Here is a 19,809-nt window from a genome sequence, read left to right as displayed (position 1 = left end):
CATTTTTTTCTTTCTTTTATTCTTTTTTTTTCTTTTCATGAAGATCTTGTTATATCCTTTTCCTTTTTCTTCAAAGGATGTCTGGTTTGTTTTGTGTTGCCTGAAGGAAAGTCTCAGGAATTTGACTGTGAGTGACATGAGAGGCAAACTGCTCCCAGTGCCACCTCATCCTTGGTGCCACTGCTGTGGGAGCACCAGGATCAGGGTTAGCCTGTTTTTCAAGAGCCTCATCATTCCTTGTCCACTTTTTCCTTAAAAAACCTGCTTTTTTCTCTCCTTCCAATCTCAAAACAATTTTTCTGGGGCAGAATAACACATGTGCATGTGTGCAAAATTGCTGTTCATAAATGTCTCAACCTGGCTAAATATTTGAACATGGTTTGGGAAGTCCAGTGGGGCCCAGTGGAATTAGCAGGGATGAGCCAAGGGAGAGGATGTGCAGAAATGAAAGCTTGCAAGTTGGAAACTTTACAACTTGGAAACTGAGAATAAGCCCAGCCTGTCACTGAAATATCCAAAGTAATATGATGAGGCTGAGGAAAACTTGTCCAATCATCTTTTGGTGGTGACAAAATAAAAGTGTCTGTTACTTTTTGACCAGGCTTCCCAAAGTAGTGGCCAATCCTCTGAGTCTGTCAGTGTTGAAGAGATTTGGACAGTGCCCCCAAAATCATATTTTAACTTGGTCAGCCCTGAAGTGCTCAGGCAGAGGATGATCATTGTAGGTGTGTTCCAGCTGAAGCAGTGTATTTATTCTATTTTGATCTGTGTGTATAAAAATGGGATTTTTAAAATTGCAGCTGTGCTTTAAAATATTTATACTTCCTTAAAAATGTTCAGGTATGATCTTGATGTCCAACTGATTTGAGGTTTGGGCAGGCCATTGCAGCAGAAATGTTTCTGTTCTGGGCATGATGACAATCATGAGTTTTAGCCCAGTGATGAATTCATGTTGCTGACTCCCTGATGTGGCTTGGGGGGACACCTAATGCACCTCCTCCCCCCCCCAGAGCCCCTCTGCCTGCCTGCAGGGATCTTGTAGGTGCAGCAAAGGTCTAGGATGGATCAGAAATACAAATATCCCATCAGCTGTGCACTGGATGCAGCAATTCCACTGAAGTCAGGGAAGGTAATCCAGATTTTCACTGATATAAGTGGAAACAGAACCATTGAATTAAAACACTGTCCAGCTGCTTGGTAACACTTATTAACTTTACATTTTGCAGATACTGTATATAAACCTGCTTTCTGTCTTTCCTAAGTGGCAGCTGGTATAAACACAGCATCCTGGTGCAGTTTGAAACATGTGAGAAGTTCCCCTTGGAAGTGAAGGGAAGAGGTTTTTATAAACAGCCCAATTCACATTCAAGTGCTTGAGGTGTCACACTCGCTGCAGTGCTGAAACCTGGGCACTCCTGGTGCAGGGAAGCACCCAAAGGCTGTGGAGGGACCATGGAAGTTCTTCCCTCTGCTCCTCTGCTGCTGGGATCTCTGATATCCAAGGGAGGTTCTGATAATCAGCCTGCAGGGTGTTTTATTTCTCACCCCCATGGCAGTTGTAAAGCACAAACAGCAGCAAAAATCAGAGCATCAAATTCTCTACATCCTCCTAAAATTACATTTTCTCATGTTTCAATAGGAAAACAAATTGAAATTTTGGCTGAGCAGGACAGCTTTTCATGAGAACTAAAGTGCCAATATCTCCTCTTCAAGAAGGACTTGCCAAGCAGTATTTTGTATTTTTTCTGTTTAGGAATGGTGTTGGTGAGTTTGGAGGTTTGAGACCAGAGCTGGAATTCCTCCTCAGTGACCATCCCTACACTGACACAGACAGGCTTTCAAAGCCCACTGGGTGACATTTTTCACTGTGTTAGTTGAATTTACAAGTCCTGAAGGGATTAAACCTCTTTAGTTTTATCATCTTTTGGCAGTACCTGAAGTTGTTTTAAGTTTGGTGGGGTTTTTTTTGTCTGTAGCTTTTTTGTTGTTGTTGTTGTTTTGTTATTGTTGTTTGTTTGCAAGGTAATTGTGGATTTGTTTGTTTGTTTGTTTTGTTTTTTTGTTGGGTTTTTGGGTTTGGTTTTTTTTTTTTAAGATGATGTTTTTATCATGATATTGCCTGTGTGGCTAAAATACTTTAGCCAGTTTTGGGAGATCACAGCTTGCTGCTCTTCTAAATTCAAATTAGAAGAGATGACTTGATGCTAGTGGATATGATGTAAGTAACCATCACAACCTAAATATCTGTCTTTTATAGATAAATTAGCCTTTTTTCAAGAGGCTCATCATTTCTCATCAACTTTACCTTAAAAAAAGCTGCTTTTTTTTCTCCTTCCAATCTCAAAACAATTTTTCTAGGGCAGAATAACACATGTGTGCAAAATTACTGTTCATAAATGTCTCAACCTGGCTAAATATTTGAACATTTGCAGCTTGCCTGCCATGCATGCTGCTGATGGAATGGTTTCCTGAATAAGATTAGATTTTTTCTGAGACTGTGCTGATTTTTGAACTTACTTGGACTTCATTGCTGCTGTACACAGATCCTTCTGGTTCTAGGATTTGTTTTTATGTAGGATCAGCTTGTGAAGTGCAGTTTTGAAAAGGGCAGAGATCCCCATTTCCAAAAAGAGGTTACAGTACATATTTTATAAGAAATAGGAATTCATTGTTGATACACTGATTTTTACTTAATACAAAGCTAAGTTGGGTAAAGCCCTATGGGAAAATCTGATTTCACTCCTTTGGATGTTTTTTTATGCTGACATTGTCCTTGAGTTTCAAAGCTGTAGTTGTTTGTCACTGTGATAAACAAGCAGCACACACAAAGTTCTTGTTTCTACTTTTGGGGAAATTGGGAGAAATTATCTAAATTCTGTGAAGGCATGACAGGGAAATAATTATTATTAAATATTTTTAACCACAGTATTTTTAAGATACATTGTAATTGTGCTTTTTTTTGTGTTACACTACCTTTTCTCAGAATTTGTAGTTCACAGACCTGAAACCTCATTTAAATCTTAATCATTTTTAGCAGGATGTGTGAGACAAACAAGGGTGTTTATGTTGAGTGACCCATGGAGCTCTCAAAGATATAAATCACAAGAGCTGCTCAGCAGATCCTTCCCAGCTGGTGCTACAACCACGTTCCAGTACAGCCAAAACTGCTCTGGTTTTGAATTTTAAATTGCATTAAGTACAAGATGCAATTGTAGCATCTGCTTCCTCCACTGATTTTCAGCTTTTTAGCAAATGAAAAATCAACATTTTCTTTTCTGATTCAGTTGGTTTCCTTTAGATAGCTATTAATAGTTTTTCTCTGAGATTATAGCAAGAGCCTTTAATGCAGATGTCCTCACTGTTTATTGATGGTAGATGCTGAGGGCCATATAGTAAATATGTACTCTCTTTTTGCTGTGAATATTTCTTCAGGACAGGATAAGAAGATTATATTAAAAAAGAATGTAAAAAATATTTTTCATCTGTGTAGCACAATTGGATTCCTCTTAATTCTTTGATCATTATAGCTGCACTTGGCTTATTATCACATTCATATTGTGTATTAAACCACTCTTTTAGAGATGATTTCTTAAAAATTTCATTTAATCTTAGTGGAGAAAATAATTTCATCACTTTGAGGATAATTATAACAGTCTGATGATAGGAATGTACAGCTCCATGAGGCTCAGGCAGCCCTTCAGAGGTGAACTGGTGAATTTAGAAGCCCTCTGGAGCTCCTCTGTATTCATTAGAGATGCTGCCAGAGACCCTGCAGGCTTCAGCTGCCCCATGGCAGAAATTCTCCCTTGTGGAGAAGGCTGCTTGCTTTTTATCTCCACCTTGGGCTGAACCTGGGCCCAAATCCTCATTATTGTTGATTTTCTGTTGTCCCAGTGCAGTGAGACAACATAAAATCAACAGTTCTCAGTGTGCCTTGATAACTCACACCCAACTCGACTTGGAAGATCTGAAGCTGTTAATTACCTTCTTTCTTACCCCTGATTTCTTTAGAAACATTAAAAAATAAAGATAATAAAAAAATTTAAGGTGCTGGTTAGATTAAATGACTGTCTGAGCAGTAACTGCTCCAAAGCAGGGATGGGAAATGCCAAGTTCAGGCAGAATTTCAGAATTTTAGGAATGAAAATTGAGGAATTTTAGGAATGAATTTTAGGTGATGCACACCCAGAGGTACAGTGTGACTTCAGGCTGCCCATGCTGTGAGAGTTTGGAGGTTACACTCAGTCACAAATTCACGAAATGTTGGTCGTGTTTCTGGCTGGGAAGCGAGGGAAGAACCTACAAAATCAAATCCCACATCTAAAGCCATCAACAAATTATTAGGGAGGCTGAAAGAGGAGACTGCAGAGAGGAGGGAAGGCTTTGTAGTGCTCTCAGTTCTGCTTTGTCTCAGACTTTTACAGATTGATGGGCACTCAGTTTCTATCTCTGCAAATGCTCAGGGCTGGTTGGGTCTTTCCAGCTGTGTCTCCTGCACTTTGTTGAAAAACAAATTCTTGTAAGAGACCACTGGGTTCTGGATGAATGTGTTGGGTCCCTTTCATTATCAAAAATGGATGTGTGTGTAAAAGCTGTTGCTGAGGTGATGGGGTTTTTTACTCTCTATTTCATTGTGGGATTGAAGATTAGAGACTGTGCAGAAAGCTGAGATCTCAAATGAGAGAAAATGAGGGAAAAATTTAATCTGAGCTAATATTTTAAATGAGAGAAAGCTGAGATCTTAAATTTTCCCCCTGTAAAATCTGCTGTTACAGTTTCTGCACTAGCAGTGACATTTAGTTTTCTAAAATACATTTTTATTTTCTGTCTTTGCCTTGTTCTCCCATTCACAGTTTTGAAGGGTTGCAGAACTCAAATCAAACACTCTCAAGGCACTGGAATGCATTTGGTGCTTTGATACTCCCCAAAGACTTGCAATATGATGGAAGACATGAGGGAGAGATTTAGGCTAAAGTTTGCTTTGATTTCCTAAAGAAAACATTCTACTATCGCAGCTGTTAATCAGATAATCAGAATCTGTAGTTTAAGAGCTGATCTAAATTTTCTTTTTTGCCTTTCTAAAGGGTAAAAGTCTACAGGGGAGAAAAAACCCTACAAAATAAATATAATTTATATTGGAATAAATACAGCAAGTTAGCATGAATATTTATTATTTCTCCTGTGGGTCTTTTGCATGTACATTAGCACACAGCTGAACTTCTCAAATTCAAAAGTGATCTCCTTCCCTGCAGTTTGATGCTTGTTTATAAGGTCCTTGTATTTTTTTCATTTAACTGAAGGTCATGTGTCCCCCACTTCCAAGCTGCATAAAACTTTTGTAGCACGAGATTTTATTTGAAAAAGAGAATCAGTGAGCATTAGGATGAAGGATTTGTTACACTCTCAGATAATCCTGAACACTCAGAAGTATTTCATGTTTCTTTCTCCAAATACCTGCATTTTAAAATTTGCTGAAGCTGAGATTTGCCAGCAGGTTTACTCACATTTCAGCTGAACATTAATTCTGGGAGCTAGTATGTAGAAAAGTTTCATGTGTTGCATTTTATGGGAATTTGTTTTCCTCTTTGCCAGCACATTTTAGGGAAGTTTATTAATTGTGAACAAGCATCATGCACTTTAAGAGCAGAACAGTTTTATTTTTTAGCTACACACCATGCAGGGAGATACTTCTGATGTCTATATTGTCATCTGTTAAATAGTAAATGTATTTAAGTTAAGCTAAATCTATTAAATCAATGTTAAATCTATTAAGTCACAAATATGAAAGACAAAATCAGGTTTCATCTTGTGAAAATTCAAACTGCTATGTCCCCAAGTCAAATGGAAAGGTAATTTTTTGGACTTATTTTGCACGAGCATTGGCTAGTGTTGTTTCTTAGCAGATTTCTTGTTTGTTCTAATCACAATTTAGAACCTGCCAATATGACTTGAAGCAGATTTTCTTTCTTTCGTAGTAAAACCTCAGCACAAACAGCAAGCCAAAAAGACAACCTCTTAGTGCAGAATGCTTTCTTTTACTGCATGGAGTCATTCTTCCATTGTAAATACTTGACTCTTTAAATACTGGAAAACCTCCAAGAATTAGAGAAGCTTTTTGTAAAGACTAAGTTTAGTAGCCTACAAAAAACAAAACAAAACAAAACCACCAAAAAATAATAAAAAAAAAGCTGTAAGACATGCTAAAATCATACAGGCTGTTTCCTTTGCATGCAGCTATTGTTTTGGCTTCAGCAGTAGGTTAATTCATCGTCATTAGCAGGGAAAAGCTCTAAAAACGTCCAGAAGAATGGTGCTTGCTCTTGGCCATTCAGCTCCAAAGCAGAGATATTCAGCGCTGTGGTCGGCCCTCAATTATCGCACACAATGGGGCTGGCAGGAGCTGCCTCCCAAAAAGCAAAGCCACAGCCAATTCAGTCCCTAGGAACTGGACTAGAAACCCAAAGTTAATATATTTGCTTGTAGCGAGTTTGTAAATAGTTTTGCTTTCAGCAGCAAATTTCAAGGAAATCTAATAACCTGGTTAAAGAGCAGCCTGCTCTTGTCAGAACCCAAGAAATTCCTCTGACTGCCCTGGAGGACTGGAGACCCTGACAGGGAGCTCAGAGACCTTGGCACAGAGTCAAAAACACCTGTGCCTTCGATTTTAGCCCTTAGAAAAAACAATTGCCAACCTCATATGAAGATTCACAAGCCACGAAAGTTTAAGTGGAATGAAAGTAAGTTTGTTACAAGATAGAAAAGTAGAATTTTGAGTTTTTAGAATGGGGGTTCAGAAGCCAAAATGGACGGATTTGGGCGTGCCTTGTCCTCCTTCTTTGTTCTTCTTGTCCTCCATCTTCTGCTGGGATGGTGACACTTTTGGGTTGGTTTAGAGTAGAGACAGACTGTCTAACACAGGTGAGAGGTACTGGGAAATTATTGTAAATAAAGCACACTTAGTTTTTAAAAGTATTAAAAGCCAACACCACCCCAAGGGTGATCAGTGTGCCACAAACCAACCTGCTGGACAGATCTCAGCCAGTGAAAGAAAGAATGTAACAGGTAACAACAAATAAACAACCTTGAAAACCAGAACAGAAGAATCTTGACTCCTCCTTCAGCTGCCAGGCTAAGAAAAGAGACTTTTGGCACATCTCAGAGTCATCCTGACCACAAAGACTCTGAGATGCTCTATGCTGTCTTTACCCAGTGTTTCAGTCTTGGTGGGGCTCTGCTGCAGCCAGAGATGTCAGGAGGAGGGGATGTCCTGCTGATACACACCCTGGTTTTCATTCCAGGGGGTGGTTTCGCTGCAGAGGTTTGTGTGGTATTTTCTGGGGACCCCACTGAAGGGAGGAAATGAATTTGACTCCATGTTTTTAGAAGGTTAATTTATTATTTTATGATATTATGTTATATTAAAGAATAGAGAAAGGATACAGACAGAAGGTTAAAAGATAATAATGAAAAACTCTTGACTCTCTTCTCAGAGAGTCCAACACAGCTGGCCATAATTGGCTAATAAATAAAAACAATTCACATGCAACTAATGAAGCAATTACTACATTTTAAAGCAGCAAAACAGGAGAAGCAAATGAGATCACATAGTTTTCCTTTTACTCTGAGGCTTCTCAGCTTCCCAGGAGGAAATCCTTGCAAAGGAATTTTTCCAGAAGATATGACAGTGACAGACTTGGTATGGAAATTTTATTTCATGTAGGGAATGTTATTTGTAAAAAATTGATATTTTGGTATAATGCTTGCATAGCTGTAAAGAGGATTGTTGTACTTCTCTGTGAGTGAATGGCCTGGTGAAAAGCACTAGAAATGCAAGAAACTGTGAGGAACCAGGGAGGTTTTTACAGCAAAATTCAGCTCTTCTCTCCCAGCTTTCCTCTCTTTACTGTGCCCTTTGCCTTCAGAAAAAGCATCATCTCCCAGCTCCTCTCACTGCCTCTGCTCTGTGTTTTCTGCAAACTGTGAAACATTCCAGCCTTCATTCAAGCTTCCAGTCCAGAGGAAATCACAGGGAGCTGTAGGTCATAAATTTTCCAGGAGCAGGAATACCTTCTTGGAGGTGCTGAATGTTCTCTGCTTTTGCTGGCATTAGCAGCTCTCAGGACCCTCTCACTCTTTTTGATTAGTTTTGTTGCTTAATAGAGGTTGGGATTTACAGTCCTAAATACCAGTGATTTTCAGTCAGGCCTGCACCAGAATTATTGTGTGTACACCAGCTTTTCTGCCCAGAGAGGCAAGGTGTGGTTTATTTCAATAATCTGCTTTTTGCTGTGCTGGATTCCAGCTTCCTTAGGGAAGGATTTTCAGCTGCTCTCAGAGCTTGCAGTGATGAGGTGACACAAATAACTTCAGTCATTTGTACAAGCCCAGGAAAGGGTACAGCAGTTCAGTGCAATATAAACCAACTGCATGGACTCCATTCCACACTGGCTGCTTGGCTTCCTAAAAGCTTCATAAAGCTCATTGTAGTTATTTTCTTTTGAAAAATCCTCTTTGCTCATGCTTTTTTTGAAGTAGGAAGAGTCTTTTTTTTCTCTTCCCTACCCTCTGTACCTCTTCTCTCACTCTCTGTACCTCTGGATGTAAACCTGGCACACCTCAGTAACAAGGTCCTGGTCCATTCATTGCTGAATTAATGCACAGGTATTTTAACATCATTGCTTCAAGGTCAGGAGTGATGCCCTTCAGTCTGTGCTCTGCTTACAGAATCACTGTGACCTTCTCCATGGGATTGGTTTCTTTTCTTTTCTTTTTCACCTTCTGATGTGTCACTCTATGCCCCTGGATATTAGAAAGCTTCATTTGTCTCAACAAATGTGTCTCATCATTGTGTCTAATCTCATTGTGTCTAATCCTTGATTTGTGTGGATATAACTTTGAAAAATGCTGTGGCATGAGTAGAATTAAATGTGTGGTGTGTTTTGGGGAACTAGCTCCTTGCTTTGGAAAGCAGTCTGGGCCTGTGATTAAATTAAATCTGCTGCTTTTGGGAGCTGCCTGGTTTCCCCTGTGTGTCCTGCCTGGCATGATGATATCTGATGTGATAAAGTTGTTTCACCATCTGCATATCTGCTTTTATCACTGCTGTTAGACTTTGATTTGCTGCTTCAGGAAAGAGAACTTTCCTTGAGAAGCTGCTGTAAACACACAAATGCCTTTCCCTGTACTGGAGCTGAAATTTTGCACTGAGTGCTGGCCTGACCTGCACTGAGCATCAGTGGGAACCAGAGTTCCATGTGCTGCTGACAGCTTTGAAACACAACAATGAAAGTCACTTTATCAGCTCTTTGTGTTCTTTAGATTTATTTTCAGAGAATCTGTGTAACACTTGGATGTAATTTGATAGCCAAACAGTGAACAAGAACAAACCAGTTTCAATTACTTGCTACTTGATCCCTGGAATAAACCCAGCTAGTTAGAAAAGTTCTAAATGGTTTAGTAAATATGATGCTGAAATAGGAATTTGTGCCCATCTTCTGGAGATGGATTCCAGTTAGGTTATGACAACACTGTTCTTAAGGAATTCAAAACCTGAACAGATTTATACCTTCATCTTCTGGTTTTTAACATGAAATATTCAATGTTTAGAATTTTTTAACAGTATACAGTGTTCTGTAATTAATAACAAGTATTATTAATAAACATTAATCTTTCAATCCAGCTGTGTGTGGAAGGTTCACAGGTCCAACCTGCTCTCAGAATACTGAATTAATTCCTCAAGGAGGTCTGGGAACCCACTGGTGTTCCAAGGTGACACAAGACATTTGTTAAGCACAGTTGGAGGATATTTCCAAGAAAACTAAACATAGTTGATGGCACCATCAGTCAAATTCTGCTTTAGATTGATTGTCAAGTTAAGACTAGCATGTCCTCTTTGTTTCTATTGTTCCAGTCCATGCAATCTAAAAGATTTATGGATAAAATCTGGAGTGTCAGACTCACAAAGTGAGAAGTAGCAGTTTTTATCACAGAATAAGGCAATTTGACCATTTCTTTAATACCTTGGCAAGAGTTTATGACAAGAATAGACAAAAAAGAAATACAGAGGAAACTTTCCCATCAGACTAAACCAAGGTGAAATATAGAATTTCCAAAGTGCAGAAGGTTGAGGTTATTTTTTTTTTTCCGCTTGAAGATAAAATTTCAAAAGCTCTGGAAGGTGGTTTTCAGAAGTTTGGCAGATGCCTCAGTGTTTCAGAACAGTTGTTAGTGTTTTTCCTGGCCACTTCTCCTCCTATCAGAGTGGGTATTCAGAGGATGCAGTTTTATGTTTCAGCTGGACTCATGAGCTGTGGGCAGTGACCAAAAAGGGAGGGCTTGTTTTCCTCTCCAAAGCTTTTCCTTCCCTCTCCAGTGTGTCAGTGGTATTGCTGCTCTGACCCCACAGTGAACTGACTCAGAGAACTAAGGCTGTGGAAAGCTAACACTAGAAACAAGGAAAATAATGGCTTTTTACTGATGTGGTGCTCTGATCCATCCTGGGGTCAGGAGAGTGCCAGGGCTGTGACTGGGGTGTGCAGCCAGAGGCAGGATGGGTGGGAGAGCTCTTCATTAATGGAAATGTGGTGTAAATGTGGATTTCTAGCAGTTTTGTCAGGTTAAAGATTATTTCTGGATCATCTCTAGTGCTGCTGCTAAGAAGGGTTTTGCTCTCTCTGCTGGGTGCCCTGTTTTCCTCCATCCTCCTGGGTGGCAGCACTGCTGATTTCTGGTTTATTGGATCAGGAGATTCAGCTGAAGACCAAACTAACAACAAGAACAAAGAGAATTTCAGCTTCACAAAAGTTATTCTTACATAGGAAGGGACAAAGCAGTGGGAATTTGTCCTTTGTGACAGCAGTACAAATTTCCTAAAGTCAGTTTTGATGTTGCACTGTGAGTATTCATGTAGGAAAAGTTAATTTGCCAATTCATTGACTCTCAGCTGCTGTGCTGTGCAGGTTTAAAGAGCTTCTTGAAGGATAAGATCCTGAAATCATGTGTGGCATCATCAGTCTCTGTTTTGCCTGTGTGATTCTCCTCTGGTGTCTCTGCTGAGATGGGCAGCGAGCCACAGAACTCTGCTGGATTTAGGAGAGACATCAGTGTATGCAGTGTGTGATGGGCTGCTGAAAAATCATCTTCTGTGCTAACATCAGGGCCTTTTGGAAGTTTTCTTTTAAATTTTTCATAACAACAATAATAATAATATAAATAAATAACTATTTTTATTATAAAGTAATATATTTTCATAATATAGCTAGTATACTTATAATAAAATTAATATATTTAATACTTGTTAACGATAAGTATATAAATAATTTAATAATATATTTGTTATAATGATAATAAATATTATGAGACTATCTATTATAAAATTATAATAATATAGAATTATTTATTATTATGAAGTAATCTGTTCTGTCTGGTTTCACTGAAGTATCTGTGTCAGTGGAACACGTTATCTGGGATGTTTGGGAGGGATGCTCTTGGCTCTGAGCTGATTGCTTGGAGCTGCAGCTCTGAGGTGAAGTGCATTCCTGATCCCCCAGGGACCTGGCAGCTCTGAGGAAATGCCATTCTGGCCTCTCCAGACACATTTCACAAGTACCCATGGGCTCAAGACTTTCTTTTGAAGTTTTTGTTTCTTTCAGAAATGAGATTCAGTGCAATGCCCTCTGGCCTGGCTTTTCTCCCTGCTGCTGTTTTCTTTGGGGATTACTCTTTGGTCATTGTTTGGTTCAGGCCATACTCAATTGCCCTTGTAATTAATGTGGAGCTAATAACCATGTGCTGATAATCAAGCTGCTCTGCTTTTCTGGGGTAATTTTGACTCTTTCAGCTCCCACTGACTTTTGGGGGGAGATTTTTATATTTAGCACCTCTGAATTGGAGTATTTCAGCTCTGGACAACCTGCTGATGAGTTGAGACACACATTAGGTGATAGGATTGTTCTGACTAAATATGAGTGCCTAGAATGGAAGTGTCTGGATGAAAATGAGTGACAGTGAAGTTCTGTCATTGTGCTCCCAGAGCTGCCATACTGTGTGCTTCACCTGAAGTTTGGGCAGATGCCTGTAAGAAAAATGGGAGGTCTGTCAAATTTGGATTGGATTTCTGATTTAATTAATTTGGACAATTGATTTAAGTGTCTTTATTTGGTTTTAAATCCATGTTTCTCTGTGGAAATGGAAGTGGCCAAACATAAGAATTTGTGGAGCTCCCTCAGGCTGACATCAAAAGGAGCACCTTTAAAATGTAGATGCTTGTGACAAATGTACACTTTGTTTAAGAGCTTCAGATGTACAGAAGTATTAATTTTGCCACTGTAACATGAAGTTGTCAGCTTACAGATCAGCACTGTCATTTGACTGACAGCAGTTGTGAAGTTGGTTTTTTCTTCATGCCCCAGGCTGTGCTCTGCAGTTCCTGTGTCTCTGCTGGAAGCAGGCACAAGCTCCTGCCTTCACTTTGCACCTTGTGTTTGACAAGTTCAGTCTCTTCTTTGCCTGGATACTTCATCTTGTGCAAGAAAAAAAAAACAGTTTACCTCCTGTCATCCACATTCTGGCTTATTTCACAGTTCTATTTGCAACAAGTTTGTTTAAAGCTTCAAATACACATTTGTGTAGTTCTTGGCTGTCACAAATGAAGAGATGAACTTAATAGTTACTCCCTTTTCCCTACTTAAAGCTCTTCCTTTCCAAAAACCTTTAATTGTAGGTACCCCTGGGTAGCAAATCCACTGCACTCAGGTAATGTTTAAAACAAATTGCATTTTACTTGTCCAAGCTTGATTAGGATTTAAGTGTCTTTGGCAGAAATAAAAGATCAGTGAAAGTTCATACTTAATATATGTATAAGGAATAAAAAATGGAAAAAAAAAATCAATGCTCAGGAATTGTAGGGTTCAGGTTAAGAACTTGAACTTTCTGTGATTCTTCTCAATTACTTCATTTCCACATTAACATCATCATTATTGATAAAGTGCCAGCTCCAGTATGATCCTCTAAATTTGGAAAAATGTTTGAAGTACTCTGCACATCTTGCAGCTTGGGGCAGAAGAGAAGGTGATGGAATGTGAAGCAGGAGCCAGACTCACCTTTTGGGCTGTGGCACCTGGGACACTCTGGTACACACTTCACTTCCAACACTCAGCACCTGCTAAATTTCCAGCACTGGCTCTTCTCAGTGCTTGAAATTGCTGAAGATTAGGCCTAGACACAATTTCAGGTGAATGTGTGAGGTCTGTTTGCTCCTCAGCAGCTGCTGGCTTTGATATTTTTAACTGACTGGGTTTTTATCCCTGTTTTTTTCCCCTAGGTGTTCACCTCCCATGGTCCTACTGTGATCATGCCAACCTGGTTCTGCTCTCGAGAATGGTTTTTTCATGTGGGAAGGTTTGATGAGGGGGGAAAGGTGAGTGGTGCAAGTGATCTGTAGCCCAGGAGCCATCCCTTTGTTTAACAGCCTCTACCTGCTATAAAGGAATAATAGGGAAGGGGTGTAGATGAAAATTGAGCTCTAAAAAACCTGGCTCATAGCATTTTTTAAAAAGCCAGTCTCCAACCAACAGAAATTGTTTGGAAATAATCCTGGTGATGGAAGGACCTGCCTGAGGTTGACACTGTAACACATCTATGGGATGTGTCAGCAAACCTGGGAAAAATAAATGTTTCAGACATCCAAGCCCCTCTTAGTCCCTGGAATAGATGCCAAAAACAAGTGAGCCCTTAGCTTTGTTATCAGCAGGGTGAGGTAAGTTGCTGAAAGAAGTTGGGAGGGAAGAAAGGTGCAGAATAGCAGAGGGACAAAAGTGCCTTCACCTGAGGAGAAAAGAAGGGCCATAAAACTGTTACCCCAAAAACTCATTATTCACCTGTCCTCTTGTCAATCTTAGTTCTTGTGCTTGTCCTTGGAAGATTTTAAGTAGCTTCTCCTCAAAGATCAGGGCTGAGAGGTTACAAATTCAATCCCTGTGGTCTCAGAAGTGTTTTTTCCCTGTCAGTTAGGTGTTCTTTGTCTTTATGAATTTCCTGTATGAGTTCCATTTGATTGCTTTAAACTCATCAATGTGTTTGTGGAATAAAATCCCTGGGTGTCTGTTAGCAGTATTTATTGTGGTACTTGAAATATGTTGGCAAATAGATCCAATTTAAACACATTTGGATCCATTTTGTGTGGTTTGGTTCTGAGAGGTTTTGCTTCCAGTGGTTTTGTGAGATTTTAGGGCTAAAAAGGGTGGTTCTGATTTTTTTTTTTTTTTAAAGCTTTCATTTATTAGCACTCTAAAACAAATCTGCAAAGGCTATTTCCTATTTAATTATTTAAACTACAACAGATGATGATGATGATGATTATTTTTATAGCTTTTAAATGAAGCCCTTCAGTGCCATGCACAGTGTGTGTATATATATACATGTGTGTGTATGCATGAGGATATACAAATATTATTCTTTGGGCTGCCAAAAAATTATAATTATAAGGAGACAGCAGACAGAGAACTGAATTGTTTAGAGCAGTGAAAAGATTTGCCCTTAATTACATGGTGGGTGAGTGGAAGAGCTGGGAATGGTGCCTGGCTCCCAATACAATCTACATTTGCTGACCCATGCTCTTTATTTCTTTTTTATTATTGTTTCTTATCATTGTATTTTCACTCTCTGAAGGATGTTTGACTTCTTGAGCGTTGTTAGTAAGCTCCAGAAAGAAAGCAAGCAAGTTAAAGCAGCAGCAACAATAGAACAGCAAGCCTAATGATAAAGTTCAAGAGGTTAAGTTAAATAGACTATTGTTCTGTGCTTTTTGCTTTTCATTTTGGCTTTTTTTCCTCCTTGTTTTGTTTTTATGAGTTGGGTTTTTTTTCTGTTTTGCTCTCTCTGTGTAATTGTGTAGGAACTATGCCACTGGTTATTCAGCTGGAGCACACTGACAATCTTAATCCTGATGATTTTTCAGCCACAATATGTGATATGTCCTTCCAGTTTGAAGAATTACCAGTGATAAGTTGAACTTATTGTTTGTCCCTATTGTGAAGTGTCCAACATGTCCAAGCTCAGACTCTGGCTGATGCAGAGGACCTTCAGAAAAATACCCTAAGAACAGGACAGATCTGAACAAAGCAGTGAAGTCAAACCTTTGTCTTCTGTGGGTTTAGAGGACACAAAATCAAGCCTTAAATCTTGAGCATTTCGTGTTACAAAGTATTTAGCATTGCTCTGACTCGTTCATTTTCATTTGAAAAGAATCCTTTTTAAGCAAAGGAAGTTTTTCTGTGTATCAGCAGAGCTGAGAATACTCTGAAGGATCTCATCCCTGTAAGTTGTGACCTGAGCCAGGATCTGCATTAATCTGATCACTTCCATCTCCATTTTTTGAGTTAGTGTTCATTAATGAGGCTTGCCAGTGTCACGTTGCTGAAAGTAAACACAGAACAGGCCAACAAATCTCCATGTTTTGGCCTTCTCCATTTGCTGAGCTGTTTCTTGCCAAAAAGCTGCATTTCTCATTTGAAATTAAATCCAAACACCTGTTCTTCGTATTTCAGTGCTGAGGAAAGAATGGAGGGTCATTCTTCCATGGGAGAAATTGGGATTTGATGTTGATGGTAACAGAGTGGGTGGAGTGAGCAAATACAAATAAATGTGCTATGGTGTAATCCTTTTTTTTTTATTCCAGGTAGGTCTGTATGTCTCTCTCCAGTCATTCAGGCCTTAGGTGAAACAGTTTTTTTCCCTTTTTTTAGTGAAGTTCTTTCTGATGAAGATCTGCAGTTGTTGGAAATGTATTCCTTTTAGGTCCAAACAAAATAATATCTTCATAAATGGCCTCTAAGAACTTGACAGGTTTGTTTTATTTATTAATTAACTAAAATGGTAGAGGTATTATTTATGCAATCTCTGATAAATGATAATTAAAGCAGGAGTACTGAAAAGATTTTAGCAAGCTCTGAAGGTATTCTGAAACTGAGATAATGCAATGCAAGTGGTCACAATCATTTCAAATAGTATCCCCTGATGGAAGAAAAGTCACATGATGAACCATATTTTTGGCTTACTTTTTTTAGGAAACTAAAAGAAAATAATCTTTTAAGCAATTTTGGATAAAGAGTGCAGTACTTCCTTATTGAAAAACGTAGCAGCACTTCATAAACCCTTCAGAAGTCCCATTTGACACTTGGTGTGTGACATTACCACGGGTGGCTTTGCTGCTGGAGGCTTTGGTGTCTCCTAATAAGTAGCAGCATTGTTTAAAAAGTAATAACCGTGTCCAAAAGCATCACAAAAAATCGTGCTGAGGAGAAAAATGCCCATGTTCTGGTCTAATGTGAAAAGCAGATTTTGAAGCTGTGTCATCTGTTGGAGTGGGGAACTCCTCAGTCGTGTGCAGTAGGAGATGAGGTGCCTGTTATTAGTGAAGAAAAGTTCTTTTTTCATGTGTCTGACAGAAATGCTGAGTACAAGGAGAGCTGTACAAATGAGCATTGCTACCCTGCATGCAAGGCTGGAAAATTGCAGCCTTGGCTCTCTCCAGGCAGAATTACCCTCCACATCACAACTGTTACATGCCAAACTTGTCTCTTTCTCTAGAATTTTACCACAACTTGGTTCCAAATTTCCTGTCACCCCTGTGTTTATCCTTCCCTTTTAAGTGTATGAAAACTGAAAATGGAGTGACAGCCTTAAAGTTCTGAGCTAATCTCAAAGTGTAAACAGGGGGAAATTATTCTTAATGAGCCCCAGATGGAATCGTGCATTGTACAGCACCAGCCTTTCTGAATACAAACTGTGCCTCTGAACAAAGTGTCTGGAGCTCAGTTTCATTCTATTTTTGTGATAAAAGGTCACAAAAAACACAAACTGAGGAGGTGTCAAAATATCCTTTTGAGCACAGGAGACTGTAGGCCATGTGGAAAGCTCTGAGGTAAATGTTAGGCACTCACTGATGCAATTTTCCATGTTTCCCTGCCAGAGCACACAAATGTCATTCCATTCAGAAAGGCAAGTGGTTATAATAATGCCTGAGAGGTAAAAGGCCAAGGAGGAATTTGGTTTTTTGGGACGTGAATTAAAATACTGTCAGTCTGTCAAATAACCTATGAAGATGCTGTGGGGAAAACTGGGATAAAATGCAGGCACTACTGGGGTTTTTTTTGTTTGGTTTTGGCTTGATATAGTTAAGGCTGAACAGAGATCAATATTTGATCTAAAAAGCAGAGAAAAAGTGGTGGAGCCTGTGATTAATTACACTTTATAAGCTATTTGAAAATTCACTCCATACCCCATGTCTAATTATATTTTCTGCTGGTCTGTTATTAAATATCATTTACAATTTACCACCTCCCTTCCATTTGACTTCCCCATCTTCTTTGTTTAACTGCATTTCTCTCTGCCAAGACATTTGGATGAAAGCAACCTTTTGGAGTTGCCTTTAACCTGTTATTTCCTAAACAATAAAATAAATCCTAATGGGTTCTGGGTCCTATAATCAAGGCAAAATGATGGAAAGGCATTTGGATGAGAGCCAAGAAATGAAGTGACAGATCTGCAGAAAGGGAGGCTTAAGAATATCTTGGGTAATCCTGTAGAAAAGCTATTAATAGCTATTTAATTCTTCCCATTCAACAATTTTAGGCTCCTCTGAGGAATTAGAGGGATTTTTTCTGTCCAGCAGTTACCCTGATGGTGCTGACTGGTTTACAAAATGTTGCAGCCCAGTTTTCCTTGATGCCCCTGACCAAAAGGCAGGACCAAGCTCTTCCAAACCTGAAGGCTTTTTTCCCCTGTGGATTGATGTACTTCTCCTGTCTTATTTGTCACTGCTGTTTCTTTTAAGAGCATGTATTCATGAAATAATGGTAGATCTCCCATTTCTGCAGTCAGACTTCTCTGCACAGGCTGAATCTCTACTGGTTATGCTCACAAGGATCTGCCACCTCTGCCAGAGTGCCTGTGAGCTGGGACAGGGCAGGGAGTCAGATGGGAGTGAGACAAGGGGTGGATGAGGAAGCTGGGACAGATAATCACTCTCCTCTATTTGGTTTAGCAGTAAAAGGCAGCTTTTATATTGTGAGGATGCCTCTACAGCCCCGTGGTGGTTTCTGTCCAAGTGAGCAAATGAAAGATTTTCAGCCTGAAGTTCTGCTCTTGGTCATCCCAGCATGACCTCAGCAGGTGTTCATGGTTACAGCACTGCACAGGGCATCACTTGCATTAAAACTCCTCCCAAAATTGCTGGTGGTCCCTCTGGGAACTAACAAACCCCTCCAGGCTTTGCCCTGGAAAGGTCCCTGCTGCTGCTCCTCATCCTTACTGATGGTGAAGGTGCAAGAGTTGTAGCCAGAATTGCTGAGATGCTTGAACCTCTTTGGAAAATAACGAGGTGGCTGCAGTTGCAGCACAGTTTGCTGCCAGGAGTGAGAACAGTGAGCAAGAGAAGGATCATAGATAATTTAGTTAATCCTGAACAAGGAGTTACTTTAATTGAAGTTAGGGTTCTGCTTGACACCCCATGGTCTATAAAAAGTCAGTCCCCTCATCTGTACAACCATCAGTACCTGCCCAAAATACTGGGCCAGCAGAAACCCTTCCCCTGTTCAGTGGGAATGTGAAAAAGTGAACTGGGATTTTGCATTTGGCTGGTTAGAGCAGAGCAGGGGCAGGCTGTGCTTTTTTCTGGGAGCTGTAATTAGTTTATGCCTTTTTGCAGCAGAGGATGTGGGGTTGGGTTTTGCCTATAATATGGAAAATTCTGCATGTAACATGTAAACTGTGCAATTTAATTGTATTTATTATTGCTGAAAGCTATTGATGTGGTAGCCTATTGCTGAAATGCTGGGTTAGTAATTGATACTTTTAGCTATGGATATTAATTTTCAAAAAATACATTAAAATATCCCTTTAGTGGTTAAACAGCTTTCTCTTTCAGAGCTGTGTTGTTTCACAAAGATTCCTGGTGTTTAAAATACCATCTGGATCCAATAATAGATCTCAGCTGGGAAGGAACTCTTGTGTTGCAGCAAACTTACACGCTCAAGAGCCCTAGGAAGTCCCATCCCTGCAGGATCCATAACACAGTCAACATCTTTCCTCTGAAAAATGCATGGCAGTGCTGCTCCTTTGTAATGTGAGAGGCCACTGCTGAGCAGTGCAAGGCACCTGCTCCTTCCTAGGCCTGAGTGCACTTTATTCCACAGAATTTCTGCCAGTTAAAGGAAAGCAAAAGAGCCCTTGGAACCAAACAGTCTTTTATGAAAGATCCTTTTGCTTCACTTAAATATACATATTAACAGTTGTCTTGAATAATGTAAATGCTTATCCAAAAGAGAAGGAATAGCTAAGGTGTGAGATAATCATAGATCTGTATCAAAATCTGGCTCCTGCAGCAAGCTGATATCTGCTGCACTTGTGCCCTGAGACATGGTCTAGTGTGTGATGGGAAAAGAGAAAAAGGTTTGAACTTTTCTGCTGGCTTGGTATTTCCCTTTAAGTCCACAATAAGGAAAATATAGAAAGGGCCACAAGATAAATGGAAAGAAATTGATTTTGTGTTTTTCTTGTATTCTTGGTGACTGTGGTTGCTGGCTGCCCCTCCAGCTTCTCCCAGATTTCTTTTGTGGCTTTCAAAGTAGGTTGACATAAAGCATAAATTGTATGAGCTTGTCTAAAAGTTTTCTTCTGCATTGCAGCTCTTAAACCAGAAGTCAGACAAAGTCTACAAAGACAACCAAGAGCTGCAGCTGAGCTGCCCTTGGTGAGCAGAATCCATTTTATGCAGAATGTGGGAGCATGGCCCAAATCGGTGTCACACAT

At 39.6% G+C, this 19,809-nt stretch overlaps 1 protein-coding gene across 1 annotated transcript in view; it reads left to right on the top strand.

Annotated features, from left to right (window-relative positions):
* Positions 1 to 19,809, top strand: part of B3GNTL1 (UDP-GlcNAc:betaGal beta-1,3-N-acetylglucosaminyltransferase like 1) — a gene marked incomplete at its 5' end in the record, with an annotated part of 104,148 nt that overhangs the window by 61,574 nt on the left and 22,765 nt on the right. Inside the window, one exon of the mRNA XM_084218413.1 lies at positions 13,322 to 13,417. Within this exon, the coding sequence (XP_084074539.1) occupies positions 13,322 to 13,417 (96 nt within the window). The remainder of the gene's footprint in view (positions 1 to 13,321; positions 13,418 to 19,809) is intronic.

The sequence above is a fragment of the Fringilla coelebs genome (assembly GCF_963513975.1).
Source record: "Fringilla coelebs genome assembly, chromosome: 19".
NCBI classification, from domain to species: Eukaryota; Metazoa; Chordata; class Aves; order Passeriformes; family Fringillidae; genus Fringilla; species Fringilla coelebs.
The sequence above is the reverse complement of the archived record's forward strand: the minus strand, read 5'-3'. Positions and strand labels throughout refer to the sequence as shown.